Below are 26,595 nucleotides of genomic sequence, written 5' to 3'. Positions count from 1 at the left end.
AGGGGTTGAAAAAATCATTCAAAGTTAAGAAGTTTAAAATAAAAATAATAATCAAAGAATTAATCACTTCAATACACACTTACTATTACTTAATTCTGATTATCCAACACACTAAAAATTAGTATAAATATTATTTATATAAGTTTGTTGTATAATAAAAAGGTTATTTTTCAAAGAATTTATCTGAACATATTGAAATAAAAAATAAAACATAAAAAGAAAATGTCTTAAACACGGAAAAAAAAACAATTGTAAAAAGGAAAGAAAAAAGGAGAAAAAAAAAGAACTGAATAAGAAAATAATATGAATATAGGAAGAGATAATAAATCACTTGATGAACAAGTTAAAACACGTCTGTTGCAAATTTCTTCATTGAGGACAGAACGAAGAAAGAAATTTCAAAATGAAAAGAGAGTAATTGATCTTGGAGAGAATACTCCAATTAAATCAACTCGACCAATAGAACAATTACTTTCGTTATTAAACGAAGGAATTAAAAACGAAAATCAAGAGCTTAAAATTCAAGTATTGAAGGAATTATGTTATGTAACTCGAAATTGGAAAAATGACACAGTCACTGTAGATAAAGTTATGGATGTAACAATGACACTACGCCCATTATTACAACAAACTAATTTAACATTTCCAGAAATAAAATATTCAATTCATATATTTACTAATATTTCTGCATTATCTGAAGGACTACTTAATCCATTGATTACTGGTGGAATATTAACAATTATGGGATATTATTTAAAAGATGAAAATTCAGAAATTGTTTCAATGGCTTTGTCATTCTTTTCAAATTTAATTATTGAATCAAAAGAACTTACAACAATTGTGTTTCAAATGGGATTTATAGAAATAATGACAAGAATTAATCAACAACCAATGACAAGTGTAGCATTGCAAAATTCTTATGCATGGTGTTTTTGTAATATATGTCGTTCTGTTTCAAAACAATATAATATTGATTTTATTCGTAATATAATACCAATACAATTACTTGAAAAAGAATCAAGTGAATCTGCAATAGCTGATAGTTGTTGGGGAATATATACAATATCAAGAAATTTACAACAATTTAATTTATTAGTAGAGTCTCATGTATTTGAATTATTATTCAAACTATTAAGAAAAAAAAATACTTTAATCATTATACCTATACTTAAAATACTTGAAGCTTATTCTTATGAAGATGAGCGATATTTTAATCATTTTATTAAGCATGATATTTTCTCGTATATTAAATCAATTATTGCAAGTCCACAAACAAATGATAATGTATTAAAACAATGTACATTTATTGCTTCAAATCTTGTTGTTTCTGATTCATTTAAAAAACTCTTAATAAATAATGGAATAGTACCAATGCTCATTCAAAAATATATAATTCTTAGTGATGAATCAAAAAATAATATTAAATGGATGTTAATTAATATCCTTGTAATGGCAGACGATCAAGAAGTATTTTTCCTTTGTCAAATGGATCAATTATTTTATATCTTTGCAGACTTTGATAATAGAGATGACAGATTAGTACAACTGTATTTATCTTCTTTAATTAAAATTTGTTGTGTTGGTGCTTCACTTGCACAAAATGGTGAAAATGTTTATGTAGAAAAGTTGATCGAAGCAGGAACTAAAAGGTGTGTTGAGGTTTACATAAACCATCATGACCCAGAAACTTCAAAAATGGCTGCTGTAGTATTGAGGTTCTTCCTCGACACAGAATCAGAATCTAGTTTAGATATGGAATCTGCTTATTAATCTTTTTTGTTATTCATAACATTTGTATTTTTAAAGAAAAAATAAAACGAAACTCTGAAAAATGTTTCTTAATTATTCATTTGATGAAATAACTATTGAGAAACAATAATCTAAAGACCTCTCTTATTCCATCTAAATTTAACTATTAAAAATTATTATTTATTAATTATTAAAATAAACTATATTTTAACCCTTTGAATATCAAAAGAAAAGAAAACAATAAATGATTGAAAAGTAATAAGAAAATTAGCTTAAAACTAATAGAGTTAGAAGAAATGAATATAAAAATTGGTAAGATAAAGAAAGGGAAGGGATAGGAAAAAAAGATGAAATCAAAAAAAATAAAAATAAAAATAGAGATTAACTAAAAAGGAAAAAATACAAAATGAAAAGAATGAGATCGAGAACTAATATCTCAAGGAATGGCAACAAATCCAGAACAATCAATAGCTAGTGATGCAGTATGTCAAAGTCAATCCGATTTACCGCAAATCGTTACTGTAGATAGTTTCAGAAAAGTAAAATTAATTGGAATGGGAAATGTTGGAAGAGTATATCTTGTTCAGTTGAAAGGAACAAATCATTACTTTGCAATGAAAATACTTATTAAAAAACAAATGGAAGAAAGAAATAAAACTAACCGTGTTACAACAGAAAGAGAAATTCTTTTAACAACCAGACATCCATTTATTGTTCATTTGTATTGGTCTTTTGCTACTGAAACATGTTTCTATTTCATTATGGACTACTGTTCTGGAGGTGACTTTTATCATACATTAAAAGAAACCCCACATAGATGTCTTCAAGAAGAAACTGCAAAATTTTATTTGGCTGAAGTTTTATTAGCCTTAGAATATTTACACTTAAATGGTATTATATATAGAGATTTAAAACCTGAAAATGTATTGTTAAATGGAAACGGTCATATTATGTTATCTGATTTTGATTTAAGTAAGACTGGCCCTTCTAAAGGATCTACTATGTCTCAGGCTCTTCTTAATGTTAAAGAACAATTTAAAAAAGAACCATCTTTTATCACAAATTCTTTTGTTGGAACTGCAGAGTATTTAGCACCTGAAGTTATTGTTGGTTATGGTCATTCAGGGTCAGTTGATTGGTGGACATTTGGTATATTCATGTATGAAATTCTTTATGGAAGAACACCATTCTTTTCAAGAAATAGAGACCAAGTCTTTTCTCAAATTCTTGATGGTGAAGTCCTTTTCCCAAAAAATTGGACATATCCAGTTTCTTCAAGTGCTCGTGATTTAATTAAAAAGTTACTTGTAACTGACCCTGAACGTCGTTTAGGTACAAAAAAAGGTGCTGAAGAAATTAAATCACATAAGTTCTTTAGGAGTGTTAAATTTCAATTAATTAGAAATATCCCACCTCCTATTGTTCCTGAGGTTCATGGTCCAGAAGATACACATCATTTTAACGACTTAAAGGATGATGGTGAAATTGAAAAACTAGAAGAACTTGCTAAGAATACTCAACCAACATTAGTCACTCCTCAACAACCTCAAGACAAAGCACCAGCTCAGATCATTCTTGGTGACACCCTTCCAAAGTAATTTCTGAATTAATTATTTTTTCTATATTTTAATTATAAATTTACTAAATTTCTTTATGTTTCAATTTTTTGTTAATAAACATCATTACTAAAAATTTTATTTATTAGAATTATACACAAAAATGTAATTATTATATTACTTGGTTAAATTCTACTGAAAATCATGTCATTGAAATCATTTAAAGAAATTGATTAAAAAATTATTTATTAATTATTATTTGGATGTGTTTGTAGTTGTTTCTTCAATACTTTTAAAATTATTCTCTGTTATTTCTGAATAGATTGGGTTTGTTTGTATGGATATGATATTGAATGTTGAAATGCATTTTTGTCAAAAGGAATCCAGTCGTCATACTCATTATTAGAATAACCAATATGAGCTGATACTGAGCATTCAATATCTAATAAAGAAGAAACATAGTCTGACTACTTTAATTAAGTTATATTGTTTTTATAGATAAAATTCAACAAACTTGATGAAGACAAGAAGATTCTTGAATAGGTGATGATGTTTCCATTAGAATGAATGAAATAATAAGAAAACGACATACTGTTTTAATATGATAAGATAGAATCTTATTGTAGTTAAAATGATAAAACGAAAAAAAACAAAATAATCAGTCAATCAAAACTTTCTTTATCAAATTATGTATTAACAGTTTCTTGATGACCACAATTAGGACATTCATAATAAACAGTTTGACCTTCATCAACAGATCTAACTTGTGCAGAGTGATAATGCATTGTTTCATTTCCACAATTAGGACATTTTTCGTATACAATAGCACCTGTTGGTAAAATTTCTTTAATTTTTGAATCAATACGTTTTTTATTACTCATCTCAAATATTGAAGATGTTGTTTCAATTGGGTTGTATTTGAATTCTATAATTTATGTAAATGTCTAACTCTTTCTTTACGATTTTAACAACAAGAAGAACAAGCGTTTCATTTTCAATCCAATTCACTCATTTCAATTGTTTATTTCTTTATAAAAAGTATAGATAATAACAAACGATCTGCACTGATAACAAAATGACACACATCACATACAATATCTCCACTGTCTGAAAGAATAAGGTATGTACCACAACGTGGACAAAAACTAGATGGAATTGTTCCAATTACTTCTTTCCAATTAGACATTGAAAAATGAAAAAACCTAAAATCTTTTTTAGATCAGGGTATTGTTTCAGCAAATGGAAAATCTAACAAACACCACTGAATTAAAAATTAATGATCTTACTATTTTCAGGAACTAAGAACATACGTTTAATACCATTCGGCAAAGAATCAAATAGGAGAAGAGTAATGTACAAAAGAAGAAAAATAAGTTAAATGAGATGATTAATTTAATCCACTTCTAGTCAATGTATTGTATTTATACTTAGTTGTTGTTTCAAGAATCAACACTAAATTCTCTTGTAAAATATTGAGACACATAAAACCAAAAAAATAAACTAACACAATGTAGTGGTAAAGCAAAACAAACGCTTTATTATGTAAAAATTTTATTTTTTATTGTTTAGAACAAATCAATAACATTAATACGTCATAACAAAAACAAACTATATGTAATATCAAATAATATTATATTGTATAAGAAGTTTTAATTCATAGTTATTTCACACTAATTTGTTTTTCAATATAATACTTAACAACATTTATAAATAAGAAAATGAAACTTATTATTTATTAAACTTACTTATTTGAACCATTAATAATATAAATCAGTATAATTAAGCATATTGACATTCATATTTTTGATGTTATTAAAAAATAATTAATTTTCTTTATTCATTTATTAATCCATTTTTATGAATTTTATAGTTTAGTAATATATTTTCAAAAACATTTTTTATCTATTTATTCTCTTTTCATTAATCCTTTTTGGGATAATATATTATAAATATCACTAAGTTAATTAGTACTCTATTTTTATTAAATAAATTTCCACTCTCTTCATTGCTTGTTTTTATATTCTTCATGAAATGTACATTATACTCAGACGCTATATACTCTTATTTTGGATTTATTCTTCTAAAGAACAAAAGGTTGTATAAATTATGCTTTCAAATAGTCTAGTTTTTATTGTTAAGCAGAGTTTGTATAGTATGTTTAATATACATACCAAGCTAATTAATAAGTATTAATAATATTTTAATACAACAATATGGAGGTTAAATAATTCCTTTCCTACAAAAGATAAACCATTAAATTAACATGCATAAATAAAAATATTAAAGAATTTGTTAGTTCTATTTTACAATAACTACAAAAAAAACAGAAAATACATAATATAATAACTACAATAAAAAAATAATATTTTATCATAAAATGAGTTAGGATAATTTAAAATTAAATAAAATATCTTCTAAAAATATAACCACCAACTCATTCTTTGGTTTATATTTTTATACTACTAATATTTCTTCTATTATTACTATATGTATTTTATTATTTTTATGAATGATTTAATAATAAAATTCTTTACTATTAAAATAACAATATAATAATAAATATAGTAATAATTTTTAGTTTAATTGTTGTGTTTATTATTTTTTTGGAATATATTTTTAGTTTTGATGATGTGTATTAGAACCTAAAAATAATATTAAAGTTACAATATTCAAACATTCTATCTATTGACTTTGTAAAACCCCAAAAAACATATATTAAACTAAAAAATATAGAGATAAATTAATCAAAGAACACCCCATAATTTCTCAAATGCAGAACAAACTTTACCAGCAACACAAGCAGCTGATAATGGATAATTTGAAATTGATAAAGTAATATCAGTATAATCAATATTAATATGTCCATGTGCAAAAGCTCCAATAACAAAAACAGCACAATTATCATCCTTAACTGCTTCTGCAACACTTTGGTTAATATCAACTAATTTTTCTGAAGCATAAGATAATCCAAAAACTTTAGCACCTGGTGGGAAATATTGAGTAACAGGATTCTTTATAACAGAAAGTAATTTATCAGGTCCATCAGCTGCATGAATTGATAATTTATGAAGTAATTGAACCATTAATCCAGCAAATCTTTTATATGTTCTTGGAATACGAAGTTGTGGATTAACTTCAATCAGAGTGTTATTATATGTTCTAATAAATATTTGTAACATACCAGCTTTATTTAATGGACTGTCAAGTAATGTTAATAATGTCTAATAATATTAGAATTAAAATAAAAATATTATTTAATAAATAACAAACATAATGAAGAATATCAGGACGATATATTGTAGTATCTTTTCCTCTTTTTTGTAAATCCTTTAATGTATTTGGAGAATCAGTTGATGCTAATTTATAAACAGCCCCAACTTTAACAGGCTCAAGTGGAGCATTTTCTAAAACAACAATAAGCCGTTTCCATTCTAACTTGTCATTTCTTTCTTTTGGGATATTGATTCTTGTTGTCATGACTAAATAACCTTTTTCCTTTTTCTTTTTTAAACTTTTTATTTAAAAAACCCTTTTTTAATTTTTTAATTCTTTATGGTTATATATAACACAAGAAGTTAATTATTAACAACAACATCATATGAAGAAATGTATGGTGAATTGATATAAATTTCTTTAACCAATTCAGTTTCAAAAAACTGTTTAACATGAAGACGAAGACAGTACATTCCTTTCTTTAAAGTTTTACCATCAAAACAAGAAACTTTAACACCAACCATCATTCTTTTTTTCTTAATAAATAATAATTCATTATCAATTGACCGTAGCCATAAAGAAATCCAACAATCTTCTAGTACCCTATTGGCAAAATGAATTTCTATTCTTCCTGAAATCCAATTAGCAAAAGATATTCCCCAATATCGTTCCAAACAAATATTTTGGATTCCGACAATCAGAATATCCTTTTTTCTTAATTCAATAGTAAGAATTCCTCTCTCTTTTACTTGAACAAACCGAGAAAATTCTCCAATTCCAATAGGAATCTTTAATTTAATTATTGTTTTATTATAAAGAACTAATAACTCAGTGTCTTTACACGTACAATAACCAAAAACTAACAATCCATTATTCCCAGCTTGACAACATTCTAACTTATTTTTCCTTCTTTCATTCATCATAACTTTTGCTATTTTATATTCTCTTTTTATTATTTGAATGGGGTTTAATTCTTTTATGTCATCAACTTCTCTCATTAGATATTCAATAATATAATTTTCCATCTTATGATGATAAAGTTTAATCAATGATTATGTAAAAAATAGTTTGATTGAAATAATTAAAAATAAAAGTTAAAAAACAATTATAAAAATAACAAAAAAGAATTCTTCAACAACCATTTATTAATTTCAAAAATTTATCTGTTAGATTTAGCAACACGTTCCATATCTTCCTTCTTCTTAATGGCAAATGAAGCAGTATTAGATTTAGATGCATTGACAATTTCATCAGCAAGACATTCGGCAAGAGTTTTAGAGTTTCTGAATGCTGCACTTCTGCATCCCATAGTCATTAAATAGAGGGCTTGGTTGATTCTTCTTAATGGTGAAACATCAACAGCTTGTCTCTTAGCATTTCCTCCTGTTCCAACACGAGTTGAATCTTCTCTTGGTGATGCATTAATGATAGCATCAACTAATACTTGAATTGGGTTCTTTTCAGTTAATAAATGAATAATTTCAAAGGATTCTTCAACAACTCTCATAGCAAGAAGTTTCTTTCCTGAGTTCTTTCCATGTTGCATCATACAGCAAACTAATCTTTCAACAATTGGGCATTGAATCTTTCTGAATGGCTTAATTTGATATCTTCCAGCTGTATGTGGAAGGAAAACTTGATACTTAAGTTTACTGTTAATTGCAAGAAGTTCTTTGAGTGAAATATCACTAACAGTAACATCATAACTCCATTTGTTGAAAAGTTTTGGTGCAAAAGTGTGTGCAACAGTTTCAACTGGTTGGGCTACAGCTTCAGCCATTGTGAACTATTCAATCTTTTTTTCTGAAAGGGTTTTTACTTTTATTTTATTTATAATATTTTTTTTTTATTAATTAAATTATTTTTTATAAAATTTAATCTTTTAAATATATGTTTCATATTTTTATTTAAAAGTTCTTAAGAAAAGTGAAAAGATGAAACGAATGATTATTATAATAAAGCTTTTGTAAGAATATTGGTTGTTGATACTTCAAGATCTGGATTAACCAGTACTTCATAGATATTAACCTTTCCATTTTTATCAATTACTAGAAAAATGATTAATAAAAAATTCAAAAAATAGGATGAATAGAAAAAACAAACTATGTAGTTTTGGTCCACCTTGTTGCCAAGTTGTAAGGAATGCAATGGCAGGAGGTGCTGCTTTATCAAGTTTCATAATATAAAACTTATTTTTTTTGTTTTTAAGAATATCATAGAAAGTAGCACAACCACCTGTTACTGCCACAAGAATTGCAGGTGATAATAGTATAAATGGTTGTTTTTTAATTGTGGTACCTTGGTTAGATATTTTGTAATATATTTGTTTTGTTTGTAAGTCAATAAAATGAAAATATTGTGTTTTTATACAAAAAACAACTGCAAATTTTCCACTTGGATCAATAGAAATATTGCTAATTGGATATTTGAAACATTTAATATTAGTCTGAATTGTTTCAATTTCAGGTGATCCACTTTTAAGACAATACATATTGATACATCCAGACTCTTCACTTAAAGTTAGAAGAAGTTCAGTTTTTTCATAATAAGCAAATATTCCATCTAAGTTAGGTGAAGTGAGGATTGTAGTACAAAATCCAGTACTTAGTTTGTATACATACATTACATTTTTTAATGCAACGATAAAAAAATTCTTTTTTAATGAAATACCACAAATATCTGATTCAAATTTTTTTTTAAATACAATTGAAGAAGTTCTATCATCCCATACCTCTACATCATTTAACTTAGAATAAGGATTTTTTCCACCTCCAACATAAGCAACAATGTTACTTGATTTATATACACTAATTAATCCAATTCCATGACCTAAAATTTTTTTGAATCTAACGTATGGGTCTTTTTTTTCAAACCCATACACGACAAACCCATATGATGTTCCTAATCCAATTGTTTTTCCTTCTTCATCAATAGAATATGCAAGTACCTCAATTGGTTCCATTATTTTACTTTTCTAAATTTAAAAGAAGTTCAGTTCTCTATTGAGTTAAATTTTTTGTTACAAACTTCTAAAACTAAAAAAATAACTTAATTATGCACTTTGTAATAAAGATAGTGTTTCTTCAAATGGATATAATTCAATGCTTTGTTTTAATATACTTCTGTATTCCATCTTAAGTTCTTTCATTGCTTTTGCTAAAAGCAATAATTCTTTTGCTTTTTTAATGACATCAAGTTCATTTTCAATTTCATCTTTTAAACAAATGATTCTTTCCCAATTTTTATTATTATTTAATTCATTTATGTTGGTTAATAATTCATTCTTATCTTCTTCAAAAGGGTTATTTATTTCAGTAATCTTTTTATACCACTCTCCTACTTTCTTTTCATCTCGAAGTAATTCATCAAGTCTTTTAAAAGCAATCTCATTATTTGGTTCTATTTGAAGGACTTGTTGATAAGAGTTGATTGCTTCTTGTGGTTGTTTTAATTCTTCATAGATTGTGGCTAATCTAATAATTCCTTTTGTAAAATCCGGTTTAATTTCAAGACATTTTTGAATTGACGTTAAAGCCTCTTGAAATTTTTTAGTCATAACTAAACATGCACTTTTATTTGAATAATAAATATGGTTTTCTGGTTCATTTTCTATAGCAATATTATAATGAAGAATAGCTTCTTCAAACTTTCTTTTTTGATATAATTCGTTTCCTATTTGTTTTTCTTTTTCAGCAATAGAAGTTGCATTCATTTTAATTTTTAAGATTCTTTTTGTGTTAATTACCAAAACATAAAGAGAGAGTGTTATGGATAGAACATTAACTATGTAACATTAATTATATTCAAATTAAAAATTAAAATTAAAAAAAACTTAAAAATGGTATTATTAATGTCTATTATTGCTGGCACTGAAAAACAATCTTCTTTTAACCAAACAAATAGAAACACACAAACAGAAATACCTTTTCAAACAATTCATGTATCAAAATTAAGTAATCCTGCATCGTTAGTTGAATATAATGGACTTAAATTCTTAATTTTTGATTCACCAACAGATGATAATGTTGATAATTATATTTCAGAGCTAAAGAGATATAATGTAACTGATGTTGTTCGATGTTGTCATCCTTCTTATGATAAAAAAAAATTAATAAATAACAAAATTGCTATTCATGAATTGGTTTATCAAGATGAAGGATGTCCTTCATCACGTATTATTTCAGATTTTATGAGAATTGTTCATGCTATTTTTCCTAATGACCAAAATCCTCTTGGCATCACTCTAGGCGTTCATTGTCTTTCAGGCATTGGAAGGTTTGTTTTTTCTGTATTTTTATAGGTATTGCTTTTGTATAAGACTCACTTATTCTTAGGGCACCAACACTTGTTGCAATTGCTTTAATTGAATTAGGAATGGAAAATACTGAGGCAATGAAATTAGTTAGACGCAAAAGGAGTGGAGCAATTAATGTGCTCCAATCCCGATTTATTCAATCATATGTTCCACAAGAAAAGAGAATGTGTAATATTGCGTAACACATTTTGGTGTATAATTCAATTAATTTTATCATTTCTAATAAAGTTTATTTATTTTTTCTAAACTAAATAAAATATAAAAATAAAAGGTAATAACCTATTATCCAAGTATCATTTTAATTAATTCTTTGTGGGTTAAACTTATACTTCTTATTATCACCGTTTAACATAACCATTCTCTTACTATAAAGGTATCTGAGATAAGCTCTTCCTGATGGGAATTTTTTCTTTCCAGTATCTACCTTTTCTGGTTTCTTAGTTTGATTTCTGACTTTACCAGCTCTTGTTAAACCTCCGTGGACCTTTCCCATTAAATGATACTGATTTTTATCAGTTTGTTTTTAGGTTTTACTATTTAAAATTCTTTTTTTTTTTATATTTTATTATTATTTTTATTAGTTTATTATAATTATTTTATGAAAAGATTCAATCTCAATAACAAAATATAAAGAAAAATTTTAATTATTTTTGTTTTTAATGTTTGTTATTAACATAGTTTTTCAAAAAGTCAATAGAGATTCATTTGCTTGACTTGATTATTTTAATATTTGTTTGATTTTTTTCTTTTTATCAGTCATAATTTTATTTAAATTATTGTTTTATAGAATTAAATAAAATATCAATGAGGCTTTACTATATTTATATTAATATGAAAAAGAATAAATTAGAGATATAAATAATAAGTTAATTAATCCATATTGTTTATTGTTAATTTTATTACATTACTTATTATTCTTCTTTAAATTATTTTTATATTCTTTCTATTAAAAGTGTATTATAACAATACAGAGGGATAATAATAAAAAGATAATAATTCTTAAAGACATCCAAATAAAATAAAGAATGTGCTATTAATAAAGTTATTATACTAAATAAACAATGATGAGAAATGGTGTGACAGAATTAGAAACTTTGATAAGACTAACTAAGATATAGACAAAACAGAAGAAAGAATATGAATAGAAGTACTTAAAAATTGAAAAAAAAAAGAATGTTGGATATAAAACAATAAAAATATGAATATTAACAATAGATAAAAAAGTCTTGTAAATAGAAAAATGAGTGGAAGAAAAGAAAAAGTGTAATATGTTTTATATATGGATATTTTTAAAGATAAATATCAATAATTGAAGGAATGAAAATAAACAATAGTATTTATTAAGGATTAAATGATTAATAATTTAAAAATAATCTGGTTTATTGTATTTTAATATGAACTAAAATAAAGTTTAAGGAATTATGAAATTTCTATAAACAATAATACACATCTTATTACAACATTTAAATAATTAAATGTTTGGATGAAAGTAAAAAAGAGAAGCATATTTTTAAAAGTATTTTTAACTAAAAGTAGATGAAGAATATAAGCCAACACATAAACTAAAAATGAATGTTATAAAAAACAACACTCAATGGAATGAAAAACTATTATACGATCAGAATAAAATATTATTTTAATAATTTTCATTAATCAAGAAGAATTATTTTTTAATTAGTAGAGACAATGGAAAGAGAGTATTTATTGAAAGAAGAATTTTAATAATTAAAATTTTAATAATAAATCAATCAGTAACTCTAATTTTTAATATATTAAAAAAAATTTTGTTATTTGTGTTGGTGTGCCTTTAATACTTTTTCAAGTTCAGTTTCTTGTTTTGGTGAATTTACTTTACTTTTTGGTGAGACTCCTTTATTTGTTTTTAATGTTTTCTTTTGTAAATCAGCTAAGCTAACAACAGGAACAGCCCCTCCTCCAACAGGCATTTTAGGTATTGTTTTTGTTTCTTTTTTTTCATTACTACTAAGTTTATTGGAAGTAGATGATTTTTCATCTTTAGCATTAGTTTCAATTCTCATTTTCTTATGTTTTTCAAGTAAATTTCTTGATGGGGGTTTTCTATTTGAGTTCGCCATTGCTGGTCTTCTAGGAATAAATTGGTTTGTATTTCCTTGTTCACATAATGTAGCTAAGATTTTTGAATCAGAGTTAACTTTTGGAGTTTCCATTGTAGATATTTCAAAGTGTTCTTCTTTCTTGTCTTGTTGGGTTTCTTCTTTTGGTTTTGGTGTAGCCGTTGGTTGTATAACAGAAGGTTGAGATTGGGTTAATGGTTGTTTATTATAGGATTTTTGTTCAGTACATACTTGACTTTCTTCTTTTAAACCAGTTGTTTTTATTGGGGTTTTGTCTTGTAAAACGGGTGGTTGAACTAAAATAAAACTTTTTCGTACTTTGCTTTTTTCAGAGTTAAGAGGTTTTGGAGGTTGTTCATCATCAGTTTTAAACTTGATGTGTTCTACATATTCATTAATTTTTTTTTCCCAATCATCTGTTACAGTTGGATTAATATCTTTGTTAATTGTGATTATAGCGAAAATATCATAACTGTTAGTTTTAGGAGTCTTTACTTTTTCAAAATAACAGTTCATAGGAGCTGGGAAAGTAGTAAAATATTTGTTATAAATTAATACATCGTCTCCATTTAGATTTGATTTAACTTTTAATTTTTTTATTCCATCAAAAAATCCAGTGAGACTAATAAAAATATGTTGAGCGAATTGCTTTTCTACATGCAATTCACAATGCATTGTTTTTCCACTTTGAGTGAAAATACACCAATACCCTGGTGGTGTTTTCATTGTTTTAGATACCATCTCATCAAATTTATCATCAAAATAATTCTTTTCTATCATTCCTATTGTTGTTTTTGTTTTTATTTTAATTATTTCTACCATTGCAACTTCTATTTTATCTACTTGTTTTTTAAATTCTTTCATATAGCCTCTAGTTCCATATACAGTTGGAATAACTCCTTCTTCAAAGTCTTGAGGAATTGTTGTTAAATTTAATTGATCCACAAGATTGAATAATTGATAATAATTCTTATGAACTAAAGAAGGAATGAGATGAAATCGTTGGTATTCTTCGAAAATGATTGGTGATTCTTTTCCAATCATATGTTTAATTTTTTCTATAGAATTTGGTTTTGTGCCTACAACAATTAAACATTTGATTTTCTTTTTTTTATGTCATGTTTTAATACATTACATATTGAATATTTAAACTTTTAACAAACCGTAAATATAAAATTCGCATTGACGTTTATTTTCTGATAGAAGAACAAAACGTAAATCACACGTAGAAGGGAAACGAAATCTAAGGCTTAATAAATGACTGAGAAGTGACTGTACTGTAGTTTCTCCTTCTAATTGAAATTTAGCAGTAAATCCAATATATTTATTTAATTCAATTTTTAGTAAAGGAATTACATCTTTTAGTTTCTTTGGATCAGGTTCATAACATATAAATTGTTTTTGAACGAATTTTAAACTTTGAGGTTCTAGCTGAAGTGCCTTTTCAATGTTAGAGAGAATTGGCTGATTTTGTAATAATATTCTTGAAGTTTCTTTGCTAACCTTAATGCTTTGTTTCTTCATTTTTTTATTATTTTTTTCTGAGATTTTTAACTTTTTCATTTTAGTTCTTTTTTCTTATACCACTTGATTCAAGATTTTATTATCTAAACATTACAACCAAAATAAAATTTTCATAAATACACTTAACGGTGACACACTGATTTGGTTATTTTTTTTTTCAATTAAATTGTCTGAACTTGGTAGTAATAATTGGGAATTTTTATTATATTGTTTGGTATAAAGTATAATTGAATAACTGAAGAAAAACAAAGATTAATTTATTGAACGTTTAATTGTTATGTATTTAGAATATTCTTTGAATTAGTTGGTTTAATGGTTCGAAAAATTGATTTTTATTATCTTACGAAATAATTTAAATAAATTTTTATTTAAAAGACTATTTTCACATAAAAACTATATTCTGTAATCATAAAGAATAACAAACAATATAATAAGTATGGTATATATTATAATAGCATAATAGTTCATTGATTATATTGAAAATATCATACAAGAATATTAATTATTAATGACACAAATAAATTATTAAAATATGTATAAGTAGATATACATATACGAATCTAAACTAAATTTAAAAATGAAAATTCACAACTACTGATTTGACGTTTTTTTAGTAAAAAAAAATAAACTATTGAGAGGTAACTCATCTTACTCTCAAACACAAAAATAAATTACTTGAAAATTCATTACTACGTACATTTACTGAATAAGAAATAAATGTTTCAGAGTGTTATAACAATAATATTTTACAATATTCTAAAAACATTACTACAAAAAATTAGAAACTTTAGATGTATGTTGTTGAAGATAACACAAAGGATAAAGCACTGATATAGTGAATATTATAATTTGATCTAAGATAAGTCATTTTACAATACCATGGATTAAAAATATTACTAAATAAATAATCATAAATGAAATAAGAATATTTATCAATAACATAAATAGCTGAATATTATAAGAGTAGAGAATATAAAAATAGAAGAATAAACCTTTCTATAAGAAAAAAAGATTGAATCTATTATTACTAGAGAAATAACAAGGCATCAATTTTCTTACAGAAAATAAGAAGAAAAGTTTTTGGATTAACTAGCTGTCAATAGAAGAATATATTTTTTTATAAATAAGTTGGTTAAAACCAAGAGTAATATTTGTGGTACAAAAAAAAACATTTTCAGTAATTTATTGTTTTGATAATTAACTATTGTGCAATATTGAACATACTAAATAGGAATGAGGTATTAAACATTTATAAAGTTTATAACTATAAGATTGATTTCATGAACAATATAAGTTAAAAAATTTAAAATTAATTTAATTATTGTTGTAATGGGAATTTTCTTCTTTATCAATGTTTATATTTAATAACTATCATGAAATGAACTAAAATAGTTGTATTTAACAAGTCAGTAATATAATTAGAATTTCTCAATTTGATACTGTGTTTTTAGTACTTAATGATGAGACAGTTGTTAAAGAAGGAATATGAAAATAATTATTGTTAAAATGAAAATGAAGTGAAATGTAATTAATAAATTAATTTGATAAATAAAAATAGTATTTCTGATGCCTATTGAAAAGGCAATTAAGGATTTTAAGGATTTTGGAAATATGAAAAAATTTATTGAATAATATAAAATAATATAAAATAATAAATCCAATATAAAATCACAGAAATGTTTATAAAAACAATACTAAAAATAGGAAGATTATAATGAAATTAATTCAAAATTTAGGGAACTAAAAAATTTAAGTTTTAAAGAAACTGAATAAAAAGTGAAATAAAAAATTTTAAAAAAGAATTTAAAGATGATAAAACAATTAACTACTGTTTTATATAACAAAATAAAAAAAGAAAAAATTTAAATCTATAAAATCATTTATTTATAATTATGTCTGATAATCCTATCCCATACACTAGCACTTACTCAACCTCTTATAACCCATATTCAACAAGGGGTAGTGAGAGAACACTTTCTAACTCTTCAATAATTACATCAAAATATCCTGAACCTCAAAACTATGTCTATAACTATGGAAAACCTGCAGAAGTATTGCCTCCTTCATCTACACAATTTCCTTGTGTTTATCATATTCCTACGTACAGAGAAGTACCTCCATTATTCTACCAACTACCAAATTACCATGAAAGAAGTCGTTCAAGGAGTAGGGGAAGAAATTACTCAGACAGAAGACGACATAGCTCACATAGCAGAAGAAATTCACGTCGAAGAAATAGGAGTCACAAAAGTCGGAGTAGAAGTCATGAACGACTTCGAGATAGATCTCGTGAAAGATCACGGGATAGAAGACGTTAATGCTTGAACGAAGTTGAGTGTTTATTTATTGAGTAATTTATCCAACCTTTTTCATTCACTAGAAATGAATGTTAATAATAAAAGTTTCAATTAGAACCAACTTTTTGCCCAACTTAAAATACTATCACCCATTTTTTTATCTACGTTAGATAAATAAGATGTAATTGAATCAAATTGAGTTGTGATTGACGTTAACTTACTTAATTCACAATAAGTCACATACCTAACTTGGGCATTAGGTATAACTACTGGACTGTTTGGTGTTAAATAGTATTCGTCATATATTGCAATGTAAACTATATAAAAGTTTTTAGACAAAGCAAAAACTTGAACAAGAGTCGGTTTTGAGAAGGAACTAGGAAGAATATCAAAATCAGATTTAGAGCCTTTGGTTAAGAAAAATTCGTTTTGTTCTGGTATAAATCTTAAAATAATGTCATGGAGTATTAACCCTGGAAACTTAAAGGGGTGAGTTACTAATTCAATGAGTTGAGTAATGTTTAAAATATAGATGTATCCTTGTGCTGTTAAATCTTTTTCGTATGGTGTAATTTCATGAGGTTTTGTTGGTGGTTGAAACTTCTTTCCATTGGTTGTATTTAAAGAAGCTTCTTTTTCAATAATATTTTGAGGAGGTATATCTTTTAGTAATGGGTCATTTACTGTCTCTGTTTTTAATTGGTTTTGCTCTTTTTCATTTGTTTCAGTAATTATTTGTTCAGACTTTGGTTGTTCTTTTTCTATTGGTTTCCAGGATTGAAGTGTATTCCATAAAGAAGCAAAACTATTTGTAATATTTGTATTAATTTTATTCAAAACACTTTCTTGTGGTTCTTGAGGTGGAGGCTCAATAGGAATATCAGAAATATAAATAACATCTTTCTTAAATGGTTGGTCAGTTTCTTCTAATAATTTCCATATTGTTTCAAGTTGTTTTTCTTTTGACTCATCAACAATGTTTAAAATATTAGTTTTTAGAGACGAAGAAGGGGTATATTCTTTTTTATTATTGGTCTTATTATTTTCATTAGTACCAATATCTTCTGAACGGTCTTGTGGAGTTGGAGTTAAGTCATCAATAAATTTGCCATCTCCTGGTTGAACAATTGTAAATTCATTTCCAACATTTACCAAATCGTTCATTGATAATTCGTTCTTTCTATCCATTGCTAAGCTCTCTTTTGTGATGTTAAAGAATTCATTTTCACCATCTTCAAAATCTAGTCCTTTTAAATTATCTATTTCTGATAATATATTGTCCATTGAATAATTAGTATTTTGTTGAACAGTAGTAGTTGACTCTTCTTGTTTATCAACAATAGTTTCTAGTTCATTCAAATCATTAGTGATACTTTTAAGAAAATCATCATTACTCATTCTTCTTATAATTAACTTTGTTTTCAAGTTCTTTTTCTGTTTTTTATTTAAAGTCAAAAGAAAAGAGTTATTGCATTTCATTTTTAAAATAATGACTAGTCAATCACTTACTTGTTTTCTACTTATTATCTGATTCTACTTTGTTATGTTCCATAACTGTTACTTTTTGTTTTGATGATGCTCGGATTTTATCAATTCGTTCTTCTAATTCACACAGCATTTCATATAGGTCTTGTTCATTTTTTTTAGTTTTTTGACATTCAGAATTGATTATTGCACACCCTTTTACAGCAGGGTTTGATAGTCTGTGTCGAATCTCTTCTACAAGTCGTTGTTTTTCAAGTTCTTTTTGTTTGTGTAATGGACCAACAGCAATGTTAAGTAAGACATTACGATTTTTTTGTTGAGAAATTCTTTTGATAAGCCTCCATTTAATCTCTTCGTTTGGGTGTTTTTGAAATTCTTTTATGTCATTTGTGAGTGTATTTACTTTTATTTCCATCTCTTTATCAAAATATCTTTTTTCAAGTTCTTAAAAATAGATTCTTAATAAAATAGTTTTATTTTAAAACTTTTTACTATAAGACAACAAATACAAAAGAAAATCTATCTCCTAAGACTTTGTTAAAGTCTTTCAACTGATACAAGTAAAATTATTTCTTTGCTTTCGAGAAATTTTTTAAAAAAGGATTTAGCAAGTGTGCCTTTTTAGGAGATTGAATTTTTGATTAGATTCTTTTTCGGGATTTAGTTATCATTAGAAGTATAAAAGTACTTTTCTGAACTGTTCTTATCATTCAAATGAAACAACTTATATTAGCATTGTGTTTGTTAGAACTTACTCTCGCAGTATACCCAACTGGATGTAAGAAGAAAGGATATCATTGTGTCTTTGATGGTATCAAACATGATAAGTATTTTGAGTGTAATGAATTTTATGAAGGAATAAGAACATGTCCTAGGAATACTAAATGTATTAGTAATGCTCATCACACTAATGTAATTCCATGTGAATTTGTAAAAGAAGAAGTAATGGATGTTCTTCCAGTTGATGTTATTAACTCTGAATTCGAATGTAAAGCTGATGGATTCTACTGTGTTATTGATGGACTTCATGACCGTGATTATTATGAATGTTCTCCAGATTTTAATGGATTTAGGCATTGTGCTCTTGGAACTCATTGTAGAGGTGCAGAAAATAATCCATATAATTTCAATCCATGTGTTGTTGATGAAGTTCTTATTAGTTCAAGTACAAAATCATCGTCAGAATATCCAAGTCAAGAAAAAAGTTCAACTGGAGTATCATCTGAAGAACGTTCATATTCTGATATAAGTTCTAGTGAAAAGAAGTCATCTGAAGAGCCAACTACTCCATCAACTGGAGTATCATCTGAAGAACATTCATATTCAGATCATTCATGTCCAGATATAAGTTCTAGTGAAAAGAAGTCATCTGAAGAACATTCATATTCAGATCATTCATGTCCAGATCATTCATGTCCAGATCATTCATGTCCAGATCATTCATGTCCAGATCATTCATGTCCAGATCATTCATGTCCAGATCATTCATGTCCAGATCATTCATGTCCAGATCATTCATGTCCAGATCATTCATGTCCAGATATAAGTTCTAGTGAAAAGAAGTCATCTGAAGAACATTCATATTCAGATCATTCATGTCCAGATCATTCATGTCCAGATCATTCATGTCCAGATCATTCATGTCCAGATCATTCATGTCCAGATCATTCATGTCCAGATCATTCATGTCCAGATCATTCATGTCCAGATATAAGTTCTAGTGAAAAGAAATCATCTGAAGAACCAACCACTCCATCAATTGGAGTATCATCTGAAGAACATTCATATTCTGATATAAGTTCTAGTGAAAAGAAATCATCTGAAGAACCAACCACTCCATCAACTGGAGTATCATCTGAAGAACATTCATATTCTGATATAAGTTCTAGTGACAAGAAATCATCTGAAGAACCAACCACTCCATCAACTGGAGTATCATCTGAAGAACCAACCACTCCATCAACTGGAGTATCATCTGAAGAACATTCATATTCTGATATAAGTTCTAGTGACAAGAAATCATCTGAAGAACCAACCACTCCATCAACTGGAGTATCATCTGAAGAACCAACTACTCCATCAATTGGTATATCATCTGAAGAACATTCATGTCCAGAACATTCATGTCCAGATACAAGTTCTAGTGACAAGAAGTCATCTGAAGAGCCACCCTGTTCAGATGATACTTGTATCAGCTCTGAAGAAAATTCAAATTCTGGAGATTTCCAATGTACTCAAGATGGTCTTTTCTGTGTTATTGATGGAGTGCATAATAAACAATACTATGAATGTGCAACAACATTCAAAGGATTTAGACCATGTGCCTCAGGAACCTGGTGCCAAGGAGAACAAGAAGGTCCTTACCAATATAACCCATGTGTCTGGCTTGACCAAACAACTTGGTTTAATAAAAAAAATAATAACAATGAAAACAAGTAATTGTTTTCATCTATTAGTATCAACTTAATTGATATTTATTAAAATTGTTAATTTCAAAACAAAAGGTTTAATTAGTTATTAAGCACAAATATTCCATAACTTATTACTTCCTTCTTTATCATAACTATAACTGAAATCGATTCTAGTAAATCCCTATTAACTAATTAGTATTACTTTGCTTAATTCAAACAAAAAAAAACAAACAACAGGGGTTTCTCCAGTATTTTTATGAATTTCAAAATAATCTCTCAGAACATCATATGTCATTAAACTATAACCACAGTCTGCAGTGCCTTTGTTTGATAATGCTGGATCAAGCATGTTTTCTAACATTGTAACTGTAAAATTTGTTAATTTGAAGATAGACCCAGCATCGTTCATTAGTTCTACGTCATACATACCAAATACTGAATTAACGCAATCAATGAAAGGTCTTCCATCACTATCACTTCTGATATAATAATTTTCATTTTCAACAAACGGACAATTATTCTTTCCATAATATTTTTCACAAACACTCATTTTAATATTGAGTTTTGTAGGTGATGTGATATTTCTAGGGTCTTCTGGTTTCCAATACCAAAACCCAACTCCACCGCACTTATTAAAATCATCTAACTCACTCCTATCTCCTTCCCAGTACATTTTACTTTGTCCAAAACCTTCTCCTTTAGACTCTTTTACTATAAAACCAAGTAAGTCTTGATTCCACCCAACAATAATTACATTCTTTATTCTCCCGGTAGCTTTTAATGTTGGTGTTGCTAAATATTTTCCAGCTTGTGTTAATGCTATTTCTCTTGTGGTACTATCAGATTGAATAACATTTTCTGTTGAAGAAATAAGTGGTCGAATAGTACATTCATCAAATGTCATCCACAAAGGAACTTTATAAACCATAATAAGACGTTGAGCTTCCGTTATAGAAGTAGTAAATTGCATAGAACTAGGAATTGATTCAACAATAATTGGGACAGTTGTAGATGATGAATTATTTTCTATATACAAATCAATAACACAATGGAAATGTTCAAAAACCATAGGAACAATATTGACACCATCAGAACTAATGAAGGACTTGCAACTGTCTTCATTACTATGTTCATTACAATAACTTTTGATGCATTCTTGAATCTTAGGACCAAAGAATTTTACATTAGGAATACACTTACCTTTCCAAATTCCTTTGGTTCTTAAGAACGTCAAAAAATGGGTTTCTAAATAATCAGAAAAAGCAGAAAAAATAGACGTACTATTTTTTGGAGGAGTTAATTCTGTTTGAGCAATAGAATAAGTGTCTATTAGATTAAAATTAAGGTCGTTTCGTGCTTTAAAATCAACAACCCCACCAACCAGTGAGAAGAATGAAATTATTGATAAAACAATTAACAAAAATTCAAATAAAATTAAACTAGACCACAACAATATTAAACTCCAACTCTTGTATGAACACATTTTACAATGAAAACAACTCATTTATATTTCTATAATTTTTGAGATGTTATCTTCTTTTTAACTTTATGAAAATACACAAACCAAAAAAAAAAAATTATTATGAAATAATCATTTTAATATTTCAATAAACTAAGGATAATCTTTTGGTTGGTATTAGAGGTTTATTCTTCTAAAAAGTATTACTCAAAGTTGAAAAGTAAATAGTACTAGTCTATTATGTATATTTGATATACTAATGTTTATATAAATTAATCTAATAATTCTTAATGTATTGAATTTGGCATATAAACCCATTAATTACCAAATTCATTGCTATGAACTTTTCAAATTTTTTAGTTGTAGGATTTCTTTTACTACTTTAATATCTAGCAATAAAACTTATCTCATTGAATTTTATAAATAAAAATAAGATAATTAATTAGATTAATTAAATACAACTCTCTTTCGTTCTCTATGAATTATTTAATATTATTAAATGAAAGTAATTTGTATGTTGAGTTTTTTAATCTATTTTTTTTTTAACTTTTATCAATATACAATCCTTTTTAGGTAAATGGGTAAAAAACTAATTAGAACCTAAACTCATTAAAATTTCTGAGGCTTGAATGAAAAAGGGGGATTATATAATGTTTGAATCATAAATTAATTTAATGTCATTGATAAATACATTTTGTTAGTTTTTATTTGAATCAAAAAACACTTTTTTTATTAAGCAACATTTATTAATTTTGTTTAAATTTTTGTAGAAATACTACCAATCAATCTGTTTAAAGTTTAAATTCAAAAATGAAGAGAAATAAAAAAGAGATTTGAGAAGAGTTTTTCTAATTATTTATTTCTTTTTAACAAATTTTGATTATGATAATATATTATTAATAATGAAATCTTTTGTATAGGATAAGTCTGTTATAAACATTCAACTGAATAAATAATTAGTTAATTAAAGTCTAATAAGTAATAATTAAATAATTAAAACGTCTTTTTGATGAGTCAAATAAAAAAAATGAGTGTTTATTGAATAATAAAACTGATAGGATTTGTTTCTGATATTGTATAATTTTTGTAAATAAATTTATTTGGACAAAAACTAATATCAAAACCTTTAAAAGAACTAGTTAACAAAATATAATTAAACATTTGGAATTAGTTGTGTTACATAAAAAATTCAAAGCTTGTGTAATGAAGTTTTATGCAAATTAATAATAAGAATAAAGAAAAATGGAGAGGTAAGAGACTAGAACTGTATATACTTTAACAGACTTTTAATGAAATTAGAATAATAAAAAATTAAATTAATAGAAAAATGATGAAGTATTTACCATCAAAAAAAAAAATCTCATTAACAAAAAGATTAAATCTTAACTAATAATTCACTATAATTGTATGCAACTTGTTGATTCGTTTGAAGGTTTGGATTACTCTTTTAATGTTAATTATTCTTTCTTATTGAATAGAAGAAAATAGAATTTGGAGCGTAGATTATTCACCAAAAACTAATTTAATCTATACATCTTCCATAACACCTTATGTTTGTTTTGTTGACTTATTTACTGCCAGTCTAATCTAACACATAGGTCCACATTTACTCATTGGAGTCATTGAAATTAGTTCCTTTAAAACCATTACTTACACCTCATAATCGAACTATCAGAAGAGTTAAATGCAGCAAAAATGGATTATTGGCTTGTTGTAGTTTCGATTCAACTGTCAGTCTATGGGAATTAAATGAAAATACTATAATTGGAACATTAGAAGGTCATGAGTCAGAAGTAAAATGTGTTGATTGGAGTTTTGGGTCAAACATGGTTGCTACTTGTTCAAGAGATAAATCAGTTTGGTTATGGAAGTCATATTCTGGAATTGATTATGAATGTTGTAGCGTCTTAACTGGACATAGTGGAGATGTTAAAACAGTATTATTCCATCCATCAGGAACAATATTATTTAGTGGTTCATTCGATGGAACAATAAAAGTTTGGAAAGGAGAAGAAGAGACTGAGTGGAGTGAATTACAGACAATTCAAGCATACGGAAAAACTGTTTGGGACTTAAAAATAACTAAAGAAGGTAAGTTTATAGTTGCTGGTTGTGCTAATGGAGTGATTATATTATATGAATTTAAAGACAACCTCTTAGTAGAATTAGATACAATTAATAATGAAAAGTATAGGGATATTTATTCTATTGATATAAATGACAATAATGTTTTAGTAGGGTCAGGAGATAATGCAATCAGATTATTTAAAATAGTTTGTTTCATTTCTATTTTAATAAATACAATAATACTCACAAGTAATAGAACACTATTAAGAAAAAGTTAGAACTTATTGAAGAAAAACAGGATGCCCATACCAATGACGTAAATTGTGTCAAGTGGATCAATAAAACTCTATCAATTTCTGTAGGAGATGATAATATGCTGAAAATCTGGAAAATTGTCAATTAAAAATATTTCATATTATAAAAAAAAAACCAGAAGAATTGAATTTGAACTTTGAAAAATTCATTTTTGTGTTTACTTTATTTTAATCCTTTTTAGAAATATAGGTAAAGCCATCAAACTTAAATTCTTGTCCACCTGAAGTATTTGAATTTTTTTCCTCTGCAATAGCGGCATCTGTTTCTCCTAAGAAATATGGATCGATATTAGCAACATCATCAGCAGAGTGGACTTGAGGAATATAAGGTGGAACAACTTCTTTTTTCATTAAACGATCAAAATCAAGTCCTTGGAAGAATGGGTGATGTTTCATAATAGTTGTATCTGTTAATCTTCTAGTTGGATTCTTTTCTAATAATGCATCAATAAATGTTTTAATAGAAGACGGTGTATTTGGTGGATATCTAACAGCTTCATTAACAATATTTTGATACATTTCACGTTCATCCTCACTATAGAATGGTGGAATACCAACCATCATTTCATATGTTAAAATACCAAAACTCCACCAATCAACAGCACTATCATACTTCTCTCCTAATAGAATTTCTGGTGCTAGATAAGCAGCAGTTCCACAAAAAGTGCTTGTCATATCTCCTTCTCCTTTCATTCCTGTTTTACTTAATCCAAAATCTGTGATACAGACATGACCATCAGCATTTAACAATACATTTTCTGGTTTTAAATCTCTATAAATAATACCATGTAAATGTAAATGTTCTAGTGCTAACAATATTTCAGCAGCATAAAATTTAGCACGAGCAATAGAAAATCTTCTTTCATTTTGTAAATGATAGAATAATTCCCCACCATTTATAAAATCCATTACAAAATATAACTTATTTTCCGTTTGGAATGAATAATGCATATGAACAATAAATGGATTATCAATGGTTCCTAACACCTCTCTTTCAGCCATTGTATGTTCAACTTCATTTGTTTCAACAACTGCTTTCTTATCTAAAATTTTCATTGCATAGATTTTCCCTGTATCAATTTTTTTAACTAACATTACTTTTCCATATGTTCCTTTACCAATAAGTTTTAATGTTTCAAAATCCTCTAGTTTAGGTTTTAGTGCATTTGAAGATTGATCTGATTTACTACATTTCTCATCAATAAATTTTTGAAATACAGTTGTCCATTCATCTCGAGTAGTCTCTGAATCAAAAGCTAATCGAAAAACTTTTGTCTCTAATAATATCTCTAACATAATTCTCTTCTTGTCTTCTGTTTTTCTTAAAGAACTTGCTCTATTCATATCAACACTTCCTTTTTGGTCGGTTTCTTTTTTATCTGTAAAATAATCTAACATTCCATTATTATGAAATACGAACCATCTCTTCTTCCAATTCTTTACTTTACTTCCTTCTTTTATCATTACACCACGTTTTAATACATCAGACATTGTTAATGATCTGGTAATATAATTTTCTAGTTTTCTTCATTTTAAGCTCACATAAACTATATTAATATTATACTTTTATTATAATAATATTATATAAACTATATGAATTGCATGAAACAAACATAAAGATCATAGAAAACAAGAAACACTCAGTAGAAATCCTAAAAGTATTTCATTCTTTCACTCCATTCATAAAATGAAAGAAAAGAAACTGAAGCTCTAACAAAAATTTAAAAACTTTAAGGTTATTGTTTAAATTAACTATTTACACTACGTTTTAAACAATTAAACAATACACCTCTTCTTGTTAAATAAATTATCATCAACCATTTGCTGAATAGTTCTTAAGACTATTATACTTAAAGAATTTTAAACCCCCATTTTCGTATAGAAATAAATTTATAAAATGAATCTATGTTTAAGTTAAAATAACTTCTTTCTAACTTAGAAACTTCCAGTTTTTTGATTCTTTTTTAAACAATGATCTACTTATTGTTTTGAATAATTCCTAAATATAAAATTGTATTATTTATATACCAAATTACCTTACAGTTAAAAGCTTTAAGAACAGTACATTTATTTTGTTTCTTAGTTATATAGTTAATATCATTATCTTTT

General features: G+C 26.3%; 19 protein-coding genes across 19 annotated transcripts; 6 read left to right on the top strand and 13 right to left on the bottom strand.

Annotated features, from left to right (window-relative positions):
• Positions 1-303: 303 nt before the first annotated feature.
• On the top strand, positions 304-1,770 carry EHI_044650 (importin alpha, putative; the record flags this gene model as incomplete). The annotated part of the gene is made up of 1 exon (XM_652140.1): positions 304-1,770. The coding sequence occupies one exon, from the start codon at positions 304-306 to the stop codon at positions 1,768-1,770; it is 1,467 nt and encodes a 488-aa protein (XP_657232.1).
• Positions 1,771-2,192: 422 nt separating this feature from the next.
• EHI_044640 (protein kinase, putative) lies at positions 2,193-3,347 on the top strand (the record flags this gene model as incomplete). The annotated part of the gene is made up of 1 exon (XM_652141.1): positions 2,193-3,347. The coding sequence occupies one exon, from the start codon at positions 2,193-2,195 to the stop codon at positions 3,345-3,347; it is 1,155 nt and encodes a 384-aa protein (XP_657233.1).
• Positions 3,348-3,613: 266 nt separating this feature from the next.
• On the bottom strand, positions 3,614-3,864 carry EHI_044630 (uncharacterized protein; the record flags this gene model as incomplete). Its single annotated transcript, XM_001913349.1, has 2 exons — positions 3,614-3,772; positions 3,820-3,864. 2 exons carry the CDS (start codon positions 3,862-3,864, stop codon positions 3,614-3,616), a joined length of 204 nt encoding a protein of 67 aa, XP_001913384.1.
• Positions 3,865-3,991: 127 nt separating this feature from the next.
• On the bottom strand, positions 3,992-4,491 carry EHI_044620 (DNA-directed RNA polymerase I subunit 13, putative; the record flags this gene model as incomplete). Its single annotated transcript, XM_652142.1, has 2 exons — positions 3,992-4,230; positions 4,362-4,491. The coding sequence occupies 2 exons, from the start codon at positions 4,489-4,491 to the stop codon at positions 3,992-3,994; spliced, it is 369 nt and encodes a 122-aa protein (XP_657234.1).
• Positions 4,492-6,024: 1,533 nt separating this feature from the next.
• On the bottom strand, positions 6,025-6,794 carry EHI_044610 (ribosome biogenesis protein NEP1, putative). Its single transcript, XM_652143.2, has 2 exons — positions 6,576-6,794; positions 6,025-6,526 (listed from the first exon to the last, which is right to left on the bottom strand). The coding sequence occupies exons 1-2, from the start codon at positions 6,780-6,782 to the stop codon at positions 6,050-6,052; spliced, it is 684 nt and encodes a 227-aa protein (XP_657235.1). The 5' UTR covers positions 6,783-6,794; the 3' UTR covers positions 6,025-6,049.
• An 86-nt stretch (positions 6,795-6,880) lies between these two features.
• On the bottom strand, positions 6,881-7,516 carry EHI_044600 (uncharacterized protein; the record flags this gene model as incomplete). Its single annotated transcript, XM_652144.2, has 1 exon — positions 6,881-7,516. The coding sequence occupies one exon, from the start codon at positions 7,514-7,516 to the stop codon at positions 6,881-6,883; it is 636 nt and encodes a 211-aa protein (XP_657236.2).
• A 126-nt stretch (positions 7,517-7,642) lies between these two features.
• EHI_044590 (40S ribosomal protein S5, putative) lies at positions 7,643-8,300 on the bottom strand. The gene has a single exon (XM_652145.2). It carries the CDS (start codon positions 8,296-8,298, stop codon positions 7,678-7,680), a length of 621 nt encoding a protein of 206 aa, XP_657237.1. The 5' UTR covers positions 8,299-8,300; the 3' UTR covers positions 7,643-7,677.
• A 168-nt stretch (positions 8,301-8,468) lies between these two features.
• On the bottom strand, positions 8,469-9,480 carry EHI_044580 (uncharacterized protein; the record flags this gene model as incomplete). The annotated part of the gene is made up of 2 exons (XM_652146.2): positions 8,469-8,566; positions 8,622-9,480. 2 exons carry the CDS (start codon positions 9,478-9,480, stop codon positions 8,469-8,471), a joined length of 957 nt encoding a protein of 318 aa, XP_657238.2.
• A 90-nt stretch (positions 9,481-9,570) lies between these two features.
• On the bottom strand, positions 9,571-10,230 carry EHI_044570 (uncharacterized protein; the record flags this gene model as incomplete). The annotated part of the gene is made up of 1 exon (XM_652147.1): positions 9,571-10,230. One exon carries the CDS (start codon positions 10,228-10,230, stop codon positions 9,571-9,573), a length of 660 nt encoding a protein of 219 aa, XP_657239.1.
• A 126-nt stretch (positions 10,231-10,356) lies between these two features.
• EHI_044560 (protein tyrosine phosphatase, putative) lies at positions 10,357-11,015 on the top strand (the record flags this gene model as incomplete). Its single annotated transcript, XM_652148.1, has 2 exons — positions 10,357-10,793; positions 10,853-11,015. The coding sequence occupies 2 exons, from the start codon at positions 10,357-10,359 to the stop codon at positions 11,013-11,015; spliced, it is 600 nt and encodes a 199-aa protein (XP_657240.1).
• Positions 11,016-11,131: 116 nt separating this feature from the next.
• EHI_044550 (Ribosomal protein S30, putative) lies at positions 11,132-11,326 on the bottom strand (the record flags this gene model as incomplete). The annotated part of the gene is made up of 1 exon (XM_651607.2): positions 11,132-11,326. One exon carries the CDS (start codon positions 11,324-11,326, stop codon positions 11,132-11,134), a length of 195 nt encoding a protein of 64 aa, XP_656699.1.
• Positions 11,327-12,620: 1,294 nt separating this feature from the next.
• Positions 12,621-14,453, bottom strand: EHI_044540 (uncharacterized protein; the record flags this gene model as incomplete). Its single annotated transcript, XM_652150.2, has 2 exons — positions 12,621-14,008; positions 14,093-14,453. The coding sequence occupies 2 exons, from the start codon at positions 14,451-14,453 to the stop codon at positions 12,621-12,623; spliced, it is 1,749 nt and encodes a 582-aa protein (XP_657242.2).
• A 1,892-nt stretch (positions 14,454-16,345) lies between these two features.
• EHI_044530 (uncharacterized protein) lies at positions 16,346-16,771 on the top strand (the record flags this gene model as incomplete). The annotated part of the gene is made up of 1 exon (XM_652151.1): positions 16,346-16,771. One exon carries the CDS (start codon positions 16,346-16,348, stop codon positions 16,769-16,771), a length of 426 nt encoding a protein of 141 aa, XP_657243.1.
• Positions 16,772-16,861: 90 nt separating this feature from the next.
• Positions 16,862-18,148, bottom strand: EHI_044520 (uncharacterized protein; the record flags this gene model as incomplete). The annotated part of the gene is made up of 1 exon (XM_652152.1): positions 16,862-18,148. The coding sequence occupies one exon, from the start codon at positions 18,146-18,148 to the stop codon at positions 16,862-16,864; it is 1,287 nt and encodes a 428-aa protein (XP_657244.1).
• A 118-nt stretch (positions 18,149-18,266) lies between these two features.
• Positions 18,267-18,650, bottom strand: EHI_044510 (uncharacterized protein; the record flags this gene model as incomplete). Its single annotated transcript, XM_652153.1, has 1 exon — positions 18,267-18,650. The coding sequence occupies one exon, from the start codon at positions 18,648-18,650 to the stop codon at positions 18,267-18,269; it is 384 nt and encodes a 127-aa protein (XP_657245.1).
• Positions 18,651-18,949: 299 nt separating this feature from the next.
• EHI_044500 (cyst wall-specific glycoprotein Jacob, putative) lies at positions 18,950-20,674 on the top strand (the record flags this gene model as incomplete). The annotated part of the gene is made up of 1 exon (XM_652154.2): positions 18,950-20,674. One exon carries the CDS (start codon positions 18,950-18,952, stop codon positions 20,672-20,674), a length of 1,725 nt encoding a protein of 574 aa, XP_657246.2.
• A 78-nt stretch (positions 20,675-20,752) lies between these two features.
• EHI_044490 (uncharacterized protein) lies at positions 20,753-22,150 on the bottom strand (the record flags this gene model as incomplete). The annotated part of the gene is made up of 2 exons (XM_652155.2): positions 20,753-20,827; positions 20,879-22,150. The coding sequence occupies 2 exons, from the start codon at positions 22,148-22,150 to the stop codon at positions 20,753-20,755; spliced, it is 1,347 nt and encodes a 448-aa protein (XP_657247.2).
• A 1,362-nt stretch (positions 22,151-23,512) lies between these two features.
• EHI_044480 (WD domain containing protein) lies at positions 23,513-24,575 on the top strand (the record flags this gene model as incomplete). Its single annotated transcript, XM_652156.1, has 3 exons — positions 23,513-23,537; positions 23,738-24,378; positions 24,429-24,575. 3 exons carry the CDS (start codon positions 23,513-23,515, stop codon positions 24,573-24,575), a joined length of 813 nt encoding a protein of 270 aa, XP_657248.1.
• Positions 24,576-24,654: 79 nt separating this feature from the next.
• On the bottom strand, positions 24,655-25,977 carry EHI_044470 (protein kinase, putative; the record flags this gene model as incomplete). Its single annotated transcript, XM_001913348.1, has 1 exon — positions 24,655-25,977. One exon carries the CDS (start codon positions 25,975-25,977, stop codon positions 24,655-24,657), a length of 1,323 nt encoding a protein of 440 aa, XP_001913383.1.
• Positions 25,978-26,595: the final 618 nt, after the last annotated feature.

This window comes from Entamoeba histolytica, genomic scaffold (genome assembly GCF_000208925.1).
Source record: "Entamoeba histolytica HM-1:IMSS scf_1104750516975 genomic scaffold, whole genome shotgun sequence".
NCBI lineage: Eukaryota > Evosea > Mastigamoebida > Endamoebidae > Entamoeba > Entamoeba histolytica.
This window is presented reverse-complemented; position numbering and strand designations above follow the sequence as displayed.